This window comes from Parus major, chromosome 2 (genome assembly GCF_001522545.3).
Source record: "Parus major isolate Abel chromosome 2, Parus_major1.1, whole genome shotgun sequence".
Classification (NCBI taxonomy): domain Eukaryota; kingdom Metazoa; phylum Chordata; class Aves; order Passeriformes; family Paridae; genus Parus; species Parus major.
Window position 1 is genome coordinate 78,154,019 of NC_031769.1, and position 13,029 is coordinate 78,167,047.

A 13,029-nucleotide genomic window follows, 5' to 3' on the forward strand; every position below is an offset into this window, starting at 1 on the left:
GGAATAACAGTTCTTCACTAGTATGTATAAATACATTAAAATATCCATACAACTTAATAGGAAAATTAAAATGCAGTAGTACAAAAAATACAGAGAGTCAGAATACAACCTGACACCCTGTTGGTCAGGGTGTTGGTAGCAGTCTGACTAAATGGTGTCTGCAGTCCTCCTGGAGTGACAGATGTGATTCTGTTGAAGCAGTGATCCTGTAGAAGGGTGTAGTTTTCCTCTGAAGGTCCAGTGGTGATGTAGAATAGTCTGCAAATCTTCTGGGAATCCAGTGGAAAAAGGCTGACTGTGGTGTTCCAAGTTTCAGATTATATTCAGGTAGGAATATTTGGCTCCTCCCCCTGGGTGGAGCATCTCACAATGGGATGATGTAATTTTATCAGTCATGCAGTGAGATTCAATGGCCCATTAACAGAAAATGTCCCCCTGAAGGGAGGATGGGTCATGGTTTTAACAGCTGGCCCATTAGCAGAAGATATCATCCTGGAGCTATGAGGATGGGTCATGGAAGAGATAAAGATCACTTAGGCATTTACTGCTTCCCATTATGATGGAAGTTTAAGAGCAGGACTTTGGTTTTTGAGCTCTTAAATATATAAAACATTATGTCAGACACTTACTTCAAGGATCCCTATGCTCAGATTAGTAATAGGTTTACTAGTACTGCATAATCTTTTTGTCTCTGGATTCTAAAAGCACAATATATTTGTCCCTGAGAGAAATACCTGATGACTTGGATCTTAGTCAATTTTTAGATCCTAGCTTCAAAGGAATTATTAGTGGTGCTATTGATCTCAAGACCCTCCACCTATTTAAAGGTGGCTTTATCAGTTAGTTTTGACATTGTTATTTAGTACTTGTAATACAAATCTTGAGACTGAAAAAGAATTTAAAATAATACATTTTGCTAGTTTCCTCTCTAAATAATGGAAAAGTCTGCCCTTTCTTAGGTTTTGTACTTGATTATACTGTCCATGGACATTAATATTTAAACTGTAGGAAAATAATTAAGATGATATTATTCTTTTAAATGTTTCAAAACTGTAAAAGTGTCACTGAAATTTAACTCCTTGATGTATTTCTTATTAGTTTCTTATCAGCTGCTAATTTGTTTAAATGTCTTATTTAACTTGTAAGAAATTGATTTCCACCTGGAATACTCCTTTTGGTTAACCAGTGCTTTTACAAGTTAAAATAAGAAGTCAATTGATTTAATTATGTTTTAATCTAGAGGAGAGTTGGTATGCAGAAGCAACACAGAATTAAAAATTCTGAAATTCAGGTGACTTGAAGCAAATAAAAAACACAATATAAAGGACATCTGAAAGAGAATTAATAAACTCTTAATAATAATAAAATGTATTTTGTGAGAGTAGGTTCTATGGTGAAATGTCATTTTCTTAAACTATGTTTTTATATATGTATTTTTGGTTTATTTTTTTGTTATTGTTTTTCTGTTGTTGGTTTTTATCTTGAAACTGCATGAGCATTAGAATGGTGCAATGGAAAGGAAATGAAGAAAAAATTTGAAACAAGAAAAAAGTTACAAACACTATTGTAAATACACTAGAGTTTGGTTGGGGGTTGGAGTTTTTCCCCCCACCTTTCTGTTCCTTACCTTCACACTGACTTTTAGTGCTTTACTAAGCCTTAGGGAAATACTTATTTTACTGGAAAAACTTACTTCCTTGATTTTAATTTTACCAATTAGAGATAATGTTCTGAATTATGTATTTCTTCATCAAGTTAGAACACGCTTAGCAAAACTGATTGATCTAGGATAACTGGAAAAATACATCCTGTAACATATATATGTCATGAAATCCTGAAACTAATTGAGTTAAATGTATGTAAATAAGAGTGAAATTCTACTAGCCTTGTACTAGTATTATTTTTTAGGAAATCCAAACCACCAACCAAAAGCCCCCTGTCTGCCTGCTGGCACCATTCCAATAAGATTTGTCTGTTATTTATTAATGAAATATGGTCTGGATGAGAAATGAGATGGATTGAAAATAGGCTGAATGGTCAAGCCCAGACAGTGGTGATCAGTGGCTCAAAGTCTAATTGGAGACCAGTAACTAAGGGTGTATCCCAGGGGCCAACACAGGGTTCAGTCATCCTCAACATTGTCATTAGTGGTCTGGGTGATGGGGCAGAGTGCACTCTCAAGCCAGTTCCCAGGTGACACAAAACTAGGAGGAGTGGTTGATATGTCAGAGATTTTGCTGCCTCCCAGGTGGGCCTTAACAAGAACTCCACAAGGTTCAGCAAAGGGAAATGAAAAGTCCTGGACCTAGGGAGGAAAGGCCCCACGCACCTGTGTATACTGGTGGTCTCACATCTGCAAGTCAGCTTTGCAGAAATGGACCTGGAGGTGCTGGTTGATACCAACCTGAACATGAACCAACAGTGTACCCTTCCTTAAAGGAAGAAAAAACTAGTGACATCCTGAGCTGCATTAGAAGAAATGTAGCCAGCAAGCCAAGGGAAGTGGTCCTTTTTTTACCACTAATAAGGCCATACCTGGAGTGCTGTGTCTGGGTCTGGGCTCCCCAATACAAGAAAGACGTAGATATACTGGAAAAAAAATCTATTTATCTATTTAAAACTTGAACATCAGTAATCACTCTTTTTTTTTTTTCTTTTCTTCACTGTGGCACTCTAGTTCAGGTTATCCAGAGATGTTGTGGAGTCTGTGTCTTGGGAGGTATTCATAAGGCACAGAGCATGGTCTTGGGGAACCAGCTGTAGGTGGCCCATCTTGAGCAAGGGATTGGACCAGATGACTTTCAGAGGTCCCTGCTGATCTCAACTTTTCTGTAATTTTATTTGCTGTAACAATTCTTATGGAAGAAAGCATGTCACCTTTCAGCATGATTAAGGTTAGGAATGGAGAGATGAGGCAGTAGCGCAGTTCCTTTCTTTGAGAGCTGACTTATGCCTTTCATGTCACCTAAGGAAATGAATGTATGCTAATTCACAATGAATATACTTTTTTGTTGTGGCAGTTATTAATTTCAAGAGTATTTTTTTTTCTAGTGCAATTATTTAATCAATTTAAACTGTATTTCTTTTACAGAAAAGATTATTTGCAATTTTTAACTGCAGTATTTATTTACCTTTATTTTCTGGTATTACTTTTTTTTCCTAGCACCTAAACAAGTATCATTTTTCTTCATTCAAGTTTCAGATACAGAGAAAGAAGGCTATTCAGGTTTTTTTTCACATTTTGTCTTTAAAAATTATGTAGCTGAAATCACCATTTCTTGCAGGCAGGGTGTACCCTCACATGTACATCTAATATATAATATGTATAATATATCTGTTTCTGGGTGGTGAAACTTCTAGTTATCTTTACTTACTTATCCCCTCATTGAACCTTTGTCAATTATTTAAGTTGCTAAGATTTTATTACTTGTTTTTTGTTCTAGATGAAAAACCAGAGGAAGTTAATTTAGATATTCCCAAAATCTATGAACCAATCTCCTCATTTAATCAGCTACGGAATCGTTTAAATAAGTTTTTACAAACATACAATGAGAATGTTCGTGGTACTGGAATGGACATGGTTTTCTTTGAGGATGCTATGGTTCATTTAGTCAAGGTACAGTCTTGCTGGATTGTCATTTTTTGTTGTTCACTTTCCCCCATCTCCTTTGAGTAGAGGTGTGCATGAATCAAGGTAAATTACTTCTGAAACTAAAGCAAATAATTTATTGTTAGCAAATATTTGATCTGTCACTCTGTGACTAGGTATTAGAACCTATTAAAAACTTTTCAGAAAATGCAGCAGATGAAACTATTCTTTTATACCTAACTTTTATGTTTGGTGAGACCATGGTGCTAGCTATTCTAATTCTATTTCAACTTTCCTTCTTCTTAATTCTTCTGGGAGCCCTTCCTGTCTTTGGAATGAATCAAATGAAATTCAGGTTAAGACATAATTGGTTGCTTCTGAAGGAGTATGCACAGCAGAGTAGGAATTAACGTAGTCCAAAATTCTTTTGTGGATCCACAGTATGCTCAGTAGTTTTAAAGTTCTTTTGAATATGGATTGGAACTGACCATAACTTTTAGTGCAGCACAGCTTGATATGATTGTTCACATAGAAAAGGCCTCATACAGAGTAGAACCTTTTTTTTTATGGCACTAGAACCTCTATTGTCCCAGTTGAATACTGAGGTTTTCAGTATTTCTTTTAATAAATTATTAAGAACTGAATATTTAATTGCATCATCCCCCTAAATATAATTTTAAATATCTAAACAATTTAAATTTCATTATAGTTAACAAACATATTGCGTCTGCAATTTTCATAATTTTGGGGTGAATTCTTATTATTTTGCAAAATTAGTCTCTTTCTTTCTAAGGTTCACTGCAGAATCAATGATGTTATGCTATGCATTTCTTTAGGACAATTGTAAATAATCATCACACTTACCAATAAGTTTCTCATTTATTCCTAGAAAAAAAAATCTATATAAGTTAAGGATGTAGTAATTTTTTTTTTTTTTTTAATGAACAGCCACCTTTATCAGGAAAATCTTCTTTTGGTAGCTAGATGGTAAATACTTGAAATATTTTATTTGTCTTTGCTTAGATGAAATAAATAGGTAGTGTTTCTGTGATTCTAAATTCTTGAAAACAGGAACAAGTGTGTAGACCTGAGACAGCTTCTATGAGAAAGTGAGATAGGCACAGTTGAGCTAATGCCTAATCTGAGCTCACATAATATGACTTGAATGAGTTAAAGCTGAGTATTGCTCTATTAGGAACAGTGAGAAGAACGACACAGACTCTCTTGGGGGTCGATCAGGAGAATTTCTCTCAGTTTTTTACCTCAGGTCTTTTTTATAGACTGATACATGAAAAGTACAGAAAAGAAAATCCTATTGTTAGTAAACTAACACATCACCATCAGTGGTCAGTGGGGCACACCACCCCTCGACTTTCTCTTGCAAGAAAACAAGGAACAGACAAACAGCACCTGCAAGGCTGTTTTCTATCTCTGAGGATTGTTTTAATTCCTCCCCATGATTTCCCAGGCCACTTTCTCAGGCAAGACTGAGAAAGCCATGTGGCCTGCAATTTCTACAGGCACCTTGCTCCCTGTTTCACAATTAGCATCCATAGGTGAGGGATATCTTAAAGAGAGAACAAAATTTCCAATTAACAGCTTGTGTGCCTCTGCCTGGAAAAGATCTAATAGCCATTATTGAAATGATCTGTGATATTGCAAGGATGTTGTGCAAATTAAATTTTCTTTTTCTGGGTAAATAATAAAGAAGCTTAGAGTAAGACTTCATACTTGATTTTATCTTTCTTTTGAAACATTAACCTATGGAAAATAATAAATACATTACACTCAGTATGTAAAATAAATAGGCTTTAAATTAGAGGAAATTGGCATGACTATTTTTAATGGCTTGGAAAGAAGTAACTCAGACAAAAAGCAAGTAAATAAGTATCTGAGGTGGTTTATTGGCACAATGGAATTCTGGAGTCATCAAAGAACTGTTCAAGATAATAAAGAGAACAGAAGCCAATCCAGTGCATCATTGCTTGTATGGAGGAGACCAGCTGCTAACCAGCTGGCTGGTATTATTGTGTCTTTGAGAGGGAACTGGCTCTGTGCTGCTCTGGATATTAATATAGGCTCTTCTGGGTACAGTGAGGGTCTGTCCACTTGCAATTGGTGGGCTGTGGAGAAAGTCTGTCTCCTGTACTTAGACATGTTTTCTCAGCATCATGTTTCATGGCATTGTTTTTTGGACAGCAAGACAAGTGTATGCAGTTCACAGTTACTGCTGAATTTTTTCTGCTCTGAATTCTGAAGGGTCTGTTTGTTTACATTGCATAGTCCTGAATTGAAGGGAAATGTGGAGCAGTAGGAAGCTACAGCCTTTTGATTTAAAAGATAACTAATGAACTGGGAAAGAAATGTAGATCTAACTGGGGGATGTTTCACTGTGATCAAATATTCATACTTGATACTGTGCAATTTTGCAGTCAAGTAAATGAGAAGCGTAACAAGTTTCATTATAAAGGCTGTATTATTACCTGTTGCAGAGAATACTGAAAACTCTTTGTCCTGAATTTAACATGCCTGGGACATCCTGTCTTTTGGCTCACAATGAAAAGACCTGGTGAGATGAGTCTTACTGAAGCTATCCAGAGGTCATGGCATTGGGGAAATTATTTCTTTCCCAGTTTGATAATACCTCATGCTGTGATAGCACATCACTAAGAAACCACAGTTGAGATTTACTTTTACTTGGTGGGAGATGTAATTCTACTGATAACTGAACATACACAGTGATGGAATCAAATGGTTGCTATACTATTTGACAGGTCAACAGTAAATGTTACAGAGTACAAATGCTCACAGAATATATTAATAGTAATATAGAATCCCTTAATTAAACCTTAAAATTTTCATTTGTTCTTCATTTCTAATATAACTTATTAATGTGGTAGCATAGAATTTTTGGATGTGTGACTTCTATACTTTGTAACAATAAATGAATGGTATATTACACAGATTTCTCGTGTGATTCGCACTCCTCGTGGAAATGCTCTTTTAGTTGGAGTTGGTGGCTCAGGAAAACAGAGCTTGACAAGATTGGCATCCTTCATAGCGGGCTATGAAACATTCCAGATAATGTTGACAAGGTGAGCATTACCTGAAATTTAACTAATTAAGTACTTTGTGTTTTAACTCTTCCTGTAAATAAAACAGGCTCATATTCTCTGCTCAACTAGTCTGATCACCATCACATGGAGTGGGAGGACATGAAAATACTTTGAAACTTACTAGATTTGCTTGATTTACTACAATAATTGTGGATTTTTACTGTCTTTGGAGTAGGAAATTTTTTTTGTTTCATTCACAGAATGAGAAAGAATATTGGCAGTGTCAAGTTATATTTGAGTCTTTAAGCAGTACATTAAAGGCTACTGAAAATATTTGTAGGTGGTTATCTAGCCAAAAGGCCGTTATGAATTCATCCTGTAATATTTGAAATGCCGTCATCTGAGAAGGTTGAATCTTTATCCCTGCCCTCTAATCTCATTGATCTTATATAGATATCAGTATTTTGACAACCTTTTCCAAGTACATTTTGGCCTTATTTCATGTTGTTCAACCCAGTGTGTTTTCTTTTGAAATAACTCATGAAAGATAAAAAATAAATCATAAATCCTTCTCTGAATGCCTCAGAATGACTCTCTCCCCAGCTGTTTGTAGCACAGGTCAATTTTGGCACTCAAATAAGATGTAATTTTAGGGAAGTGAAATTATTTTAGGTGTTTTGCAGGTGTGTTGGCTGCAGAAGAAAGTGTAGATTCACATGTGCAAATGTCCCTTGGTGTAGGTCTCATCAGAGGATCTATCTGAAATATGCACCTTTTTGCCTTAAGTTCCAAGATAGTGTTTCTAACTTAAATTTGCTTGTTGTTGTTTTTGTTTGTTTTTTTTTTTTTACCCTTTTGGTCAGATGAATTTTTTTAAAAATAGATGAGTATTTGTTAAACTAACTTTTTTTTTTTTTTGTAGATCATACAACACTTTAGACTTGATGGAAGATCTGAAACTCTTATACAGAACAGCAGGACTGCAAGGCAAAGGCACCTGTTTTCTTTTTACAGACAATGAGATCAAAGATGAGTCTTTCTTGGAATACTTGAACAATGTTTTGTCATCAGGAGAGGTAAAGTGCCTCCTCATGATCAATTTTCTGCTTTTTAAAATTTATAATTCTGAAGCAAAATAACAGAATTTATTTGAATATTTTATTATAAGTCAAGGGATACACTTTCAAAAACTAGAATATAAGTGCTTTTTGTCATTAGAGTATTATTAAAAACGAGTGCGGTCTATAAAATCTACAAAATCCTAGGTTAGAGTGAGAAAAACTATCTCAAGGGACATGAGTGCAGCTTTAAAAAAATAAAATTGAGACTGGGGGAATATTACTGATGTTTTAAAAAGTTGTCTGTGAAATTAACTATTAGTGTACAGATAGTTTTTATATGGTAAATTTATGTCCAGAGTGGATGGGATGGATTTAATTGATTTTATTTACTTATTTATTATTTCAGGATTATGTTTCAGAGTAATTGCTACTAGTTATTGCAATATAAAGAGAAGCCATTGGAGGGTGGGGTTTAAAGTTTTACAGTAAGTTAGATTTCAGTCTGTTTAATGGAATCACTTCATTAAAACTTCTTGTTTAAAGGAGTTGGTGGGTACTAATAACTTCAGTGTCCGAGATGTATGCCCCTTCCTACAATGATATGTATTACAAGAACCTTGAGCTCTATTGACTCTATTTTGAACCATCACAAAAAGCATGAAAAAATCTTCCTTCTTCCCAAAGGTGTCAAACTTATTTGCACGTGATGAAGTAGATGAGATCATTAGTGATCTTATTCCCTCCTTCAAAAAGGAACATCCACGAAGACCTCCAACCAGTGAAGCTCTGTATGATTATTTCATGACCAGAGTCCGTCAGAACCTTCACGTAGTTCTTTGCTTTTCACCAGTAGGTGAAAAATTCAGAAATAGGGCCCTGAAGTTCCCTGCTCTCATTTCTGGATGCACTATAGATTGGTTCAGCCAATGGCCTAAGGATGCTCTGGTGGCAGGTATGTGTAGGTTTTATCTTTGCAGACACATAATTTTCCAACCAGTGGTCAAGTAGCTGTTTTAATTGTGTTGAATTTTGCCAGAAGAAACTTATTTGATTCCAAAATTTTCTTCTTTAAAGCCTGTTGTATTAAGCTGTTGAAATATTTCTAACACAGGGATGGTTTTGAACACAGTTTGAAGAAAAATTCCCTGTGAAGATGTCTTAAAAGCATTTGTAAAGAAGGCAAAGATGCTACTAAAGAAAGAGTGTATTTGTGAATGTGTCTGTGATAGGGTATACAGAGGAAGGCTGTGCTTACCTAGTCCCTGGTAGGTAGCAGCTAGGTTCAGAGTAAAAATGCAGTTGTGCACTTTGGAGATGAAAGAATGCCAGATCCTTGGCTATACCTTTTATTGACAAGTGTGGAATAATTTTCAGATTCTGATAGTGAAGAGTAAAGAAGACTGGGTTTTCAGAAGCTGGGTGAAAGCCAAGATAATACATGCTGACTTGTTTTATAGTGAGTTGTTTATAAGCTAATATGTTTTTGTAAATATTTACTTACATTTAAGCTTTCTTCCTTTCTTTCCTAAGTATCTGAACACTTTCTGTCCTCATTTGATATGGACTGCACTGCTGATATCAAGAGGGAAATTGTGCAGTGTATGGGCTCATTCCAGGATGGAGTGTCAGAAAAGTGTTCTGATTACTTTCAAAGATACAGACGTTCTACACATGTGACTCCCAAATCCTACCTAACCTTTATTCAGGGATATAAAACCACATACAAAGAAAAGCATGCTGAAGTGCAAACATTATCAAACAGGTAAACTACTCAGGTTACTTCCGCTTTTCTGTAATTTTCTTTCCCAGGTAGGTATATTCTGATATGCTTAGTTTCAATTCTTGCACAGTAAAAAAAAGGTATTTTTAATTCCTAGAGTTATGTGAAGGTGTAATTTATTTAAATATTGTAGTTTCTCTTGTCATATAAGCTAAATATTATATATATTTGGAGGTGATGGGGGAAGGAGTAGTGGTGCATGAAAAGAGAGGTAGAGAGAAAATGACGTGAACATAAATTGGTGAACATAAATTGCACATGTGTGTTTTTAAAGAGTCAAAGAAGTTATCTACATGTAATTTCATAATATATTGAAAATAGCATTTAATTTGCCAGGCAGCAACTTTTGTTTTCTTGCTGAACACCTGTAACCTCCTGTTATGAAGACAGAAGGAGTACCCTTAGTCGTTTTATGAACACAGAGCCTCACTTAGACTCCTGAGCTTTTTACCTGTAGATTATTAAAATGGTTTTGATATACTTATTCCTATTTTCAGATGCTTTATTAAACTAATAATTTCTATTTGCAGATATATCTTCATGTCAGGAAAACCCAACTATAATATATAATTAGCAATTAATGTATGAGTTGGTGTCACCCTAAAGAAATACTGGCTTCTCAGTTTTGAGGGATTGTCAAAAAGAGTTGGAAGCCTTAAAGAAAGGCTTAAACTAATTTATTTCACTTTGAAACATTCTTTATCTTCAACGTCAAATTGAGTTTGAAACCTGTATTTATGTTAGGGGTGAAGGCTTGTAAAAGACAAGGGTGTTGCCATGTTTTCTACCTTCAGATTTACCAAATTAGTTCATGAAGTCAAATTTCTTCTACGTAAATTTAGTTGCACTGTCTGAATTACTTTGTCAGGGGTTACACTTTGTCTGTTCTCCTATATTTGTTCAGCTGTCTGAGTACTGCATAGCCTTTGCAATAGCAGCCTCTGTAGAGGTCCTTAAAACTTGTCTGAAAAGTCCCAAGTGAAGAATTTTTGATAGAAAAAAATCACAGTTGAAGGGGAATTTTAATGCTGAATCAGATAGGTCTTACTTCAATGTTATTTTTCTTTTACTCTCTTTTGTTTGGTCTTGGATTATTTTCAGTCCCCACTTAAAATAAGAAATACTGATTTGTTATAATTTTCAAAATTTTGGTAATCAGAAAAAGCTTTCTGCTGTACAGGAGTCTGTTCTTTGAGCATTGGCTCAAGAGGGACAGTGATATTTATAGAAACGAGGTGTAGGATTTTTATGCAAAGATAAAGACACAGACGTTGATTAGAAGTGGGTAAAATTTCAAGCCACAAAATTTATTTATGTACTTTATTGTCCACTTTATTGATTCTGAAGATATGAGAAAGGTGAAAGTTCTTGTCCAAGTTTCATTTTTGGCATAAAACATCTTTTGCAAGCTTTCATTCTGGTTGATGTGATTCATTCTATAGATGGAAAGTATAGTGTAAATTGCACACCATAGCGAATGAGATGCTTTTGATTTTGCTTTTTAACTTCAGAATAAATACTGGTCTGGAAAAATTGAAAGAGGCCTCTGAGTCAGTGGCTGCTCTAAGCAGAGAATTGGAGGTAAAAGAAAAGGAACTTCAAATTGCCAATGAAAAAGCTGATATGGTATGTACAGCCTTCAAAGTGTGTTGCTGTTGGATTTTTTTTCTCCTTTTATTCCTTCTGTTTTGAAGAGATGAATCAATTTAAATGAAGTTAAGTGTTGGAAAGAAAGGATCTTGGAGAGAATGATCTTATTTGACTTTTCTGGAATTGGGCAGATATAGTTGTCTAACAAAAACTCTTTTAACTATGGCATGTGGGTTTTCTCACATTCTAGGTATTGAAAGAAGTTACTGTAAAAGCACAGGCTGCTGAGAATGTGAAGGGTGATGTTCAGAAAGTGAAAGACAAAGCGCAAGCAATCGTAGACAGTATCACAGTTGACAAAGCCATTGCTGAAGAAAAGTTGGAAGCTGCCAAGCCTGCTTTGGAAGAGGCAGAAGCAGCCTTACAGGTTGGTACTTGGACCATGTATAACATTACCACTAAGAAGGTGGATGTCTTTGAAATACAAAATTGCAGGCATATTGCATAACTCTTGACAAAAAATAAATATATGTATTTTGAGACTTTTTGGATTCAGTTTTGTTTTTCTTTTTTCATGTGAGTACCAACATCCAAATAGTCAGTTTTCAGAAAAGGGAAACCTTTAGCTTTCTTTGAAACTGTAATTAACATAACATGTGTTACAGGTTGATGTTAGACTAGTAACTGAATATTGATATGATATTAAACAGCTTGTGTACACTGAGTGAAGTGCTCTCCACATAAAATCAGTTGTAATTCCATCCAAATCCAAACCTTCTATTTTAAGTTTTCACAAAGAAGTTGCATTTTCAATAAGTTTTCTGGTCCATTATTTTCTATCTTTAAAAAAAAAAAAATTTTCTTAGGAGTTGTGGCATTACCAAGACTTGATTTCCTTCACCATACTTTTCTTGTAAAGCTTTTTTAATAGAATGCCCATATTTTTAAGATTTAAAAAGATTAATATTAAATGGTCTTGCATACTATTTATCTTTATGTCTGCTCAGCTGTCTTTATAGGAGGATGTGCCTCAAGGCATTTTGCTTCAAGCAGTAGTAGTGGAATCTAAAATATACCTGTTAGATGCATGCAGGGAGCTCACATCTCAAGAAACAGAAAAGTATGAAGAAAAAACCTGAAGGATAGACAAACCTCAAAGGGTTTTATGTGGATTTACTGGAAATTATATCTTTCCATTTGAGAGGCTGCCAGCAGTTGTAATGGTTAAAGACTCATTTGAAAGAATGGCATTATAACTTTGAAATCTAGGGTAGAAAAATTTTATGGGTCTTCTGAATGTAAGACTTCACCTTGAGTGAGAGATGTTTAACAGTCTCTGACTGCCATGATGCTTAAAGGACAGAGTGCAAAAGTCTAAATAAAGGTTGATGACCTGACAGCTGGGAAGAGTGAAATAAAGGAGAAGGTTTGTATTATAAGACCCTGATATATAGCCACAGGAAAAAGGTTAAAGAACCAGCCACAACAAAACAACAAACCCGGTAGCGGGCAAGCATTCTGACAAGTGGAAAAATAAGCAATGTTAATTAGTCAGCATCCGCAGTATAAAGAGGGCACCACCATCCTTTGTCTAGACGTGTATCTTATTAAAGCTTACTTTCTGCTTTTGACTGAAATGGCTGAACTAAAACAATACTGCTCTGGAAATGTAGGGTGCTAATAAATGAAAACCTGATTTCAAGAAAAAACAACACTGGCATTATTGTAAAACTTTTCAAAGGGAAAAAATATTTGGGCTTAATCTTGAAATTCTTGAATTTTCTGTATAAATTGCTTTGCCTATGTCTAAAGGGGAAAGGCAAACAATCACAAAAAGAGACCTAGTAGAACATGTCTATGTATTCTAAGCCTTCCTTCCTTCCTTCCTTCCTTCCTGCCTTCCTGCCTTCCTGCCTTCCTTCCTGCCTTCCTTCCTGCCTTCCTTCCTGCCTT

The 13,029-nt window shown here is 35.2% G+C and overlaps 1 protein-coding gene across 1 annotated transcript in view; it reads left to right on the forward strand.

Annotated features, from left to right (window-relative positions):
• Window positions 1–13,029, forward strand: part of DNAH5 (dynein axonemal heavy chain 5) — a 120,059-nt gene that overhangs the window by 73,825 nt on the left and 33,205 nt on the right. Inside the window, exons 52-58 of the mRNA XM_033519319.1 lie at window positions 3,444–3,616; window positions 6,554–6,684; window positions 7,568–7,721; window positions 8,391–8,658; window positions 9,237–9,468; window positions 10,998–11,112; window positions 11,327–11,503. Of these exons, the coding sequence (XP_033375210.1) occupies window positions 3,444–3,616; window positions 6,554–6,684; window positions 7,568–7,721; window positions 8,391–8,658; window positions 9,237–9,468; window positions 10,998–11,112; window positions 11,327–11,503 (1,250 nt within the window). The remainder of the gene's footprint in view (window positions 1–3,443; window positions 3,617–6,553; window positions 6,685–7,567; window positions 7,722–8,390; window positions 8,659–9,236; window positions 9,469–10,997; window positions 11,113–11,326; window positions 11,504–13,029) is intronic.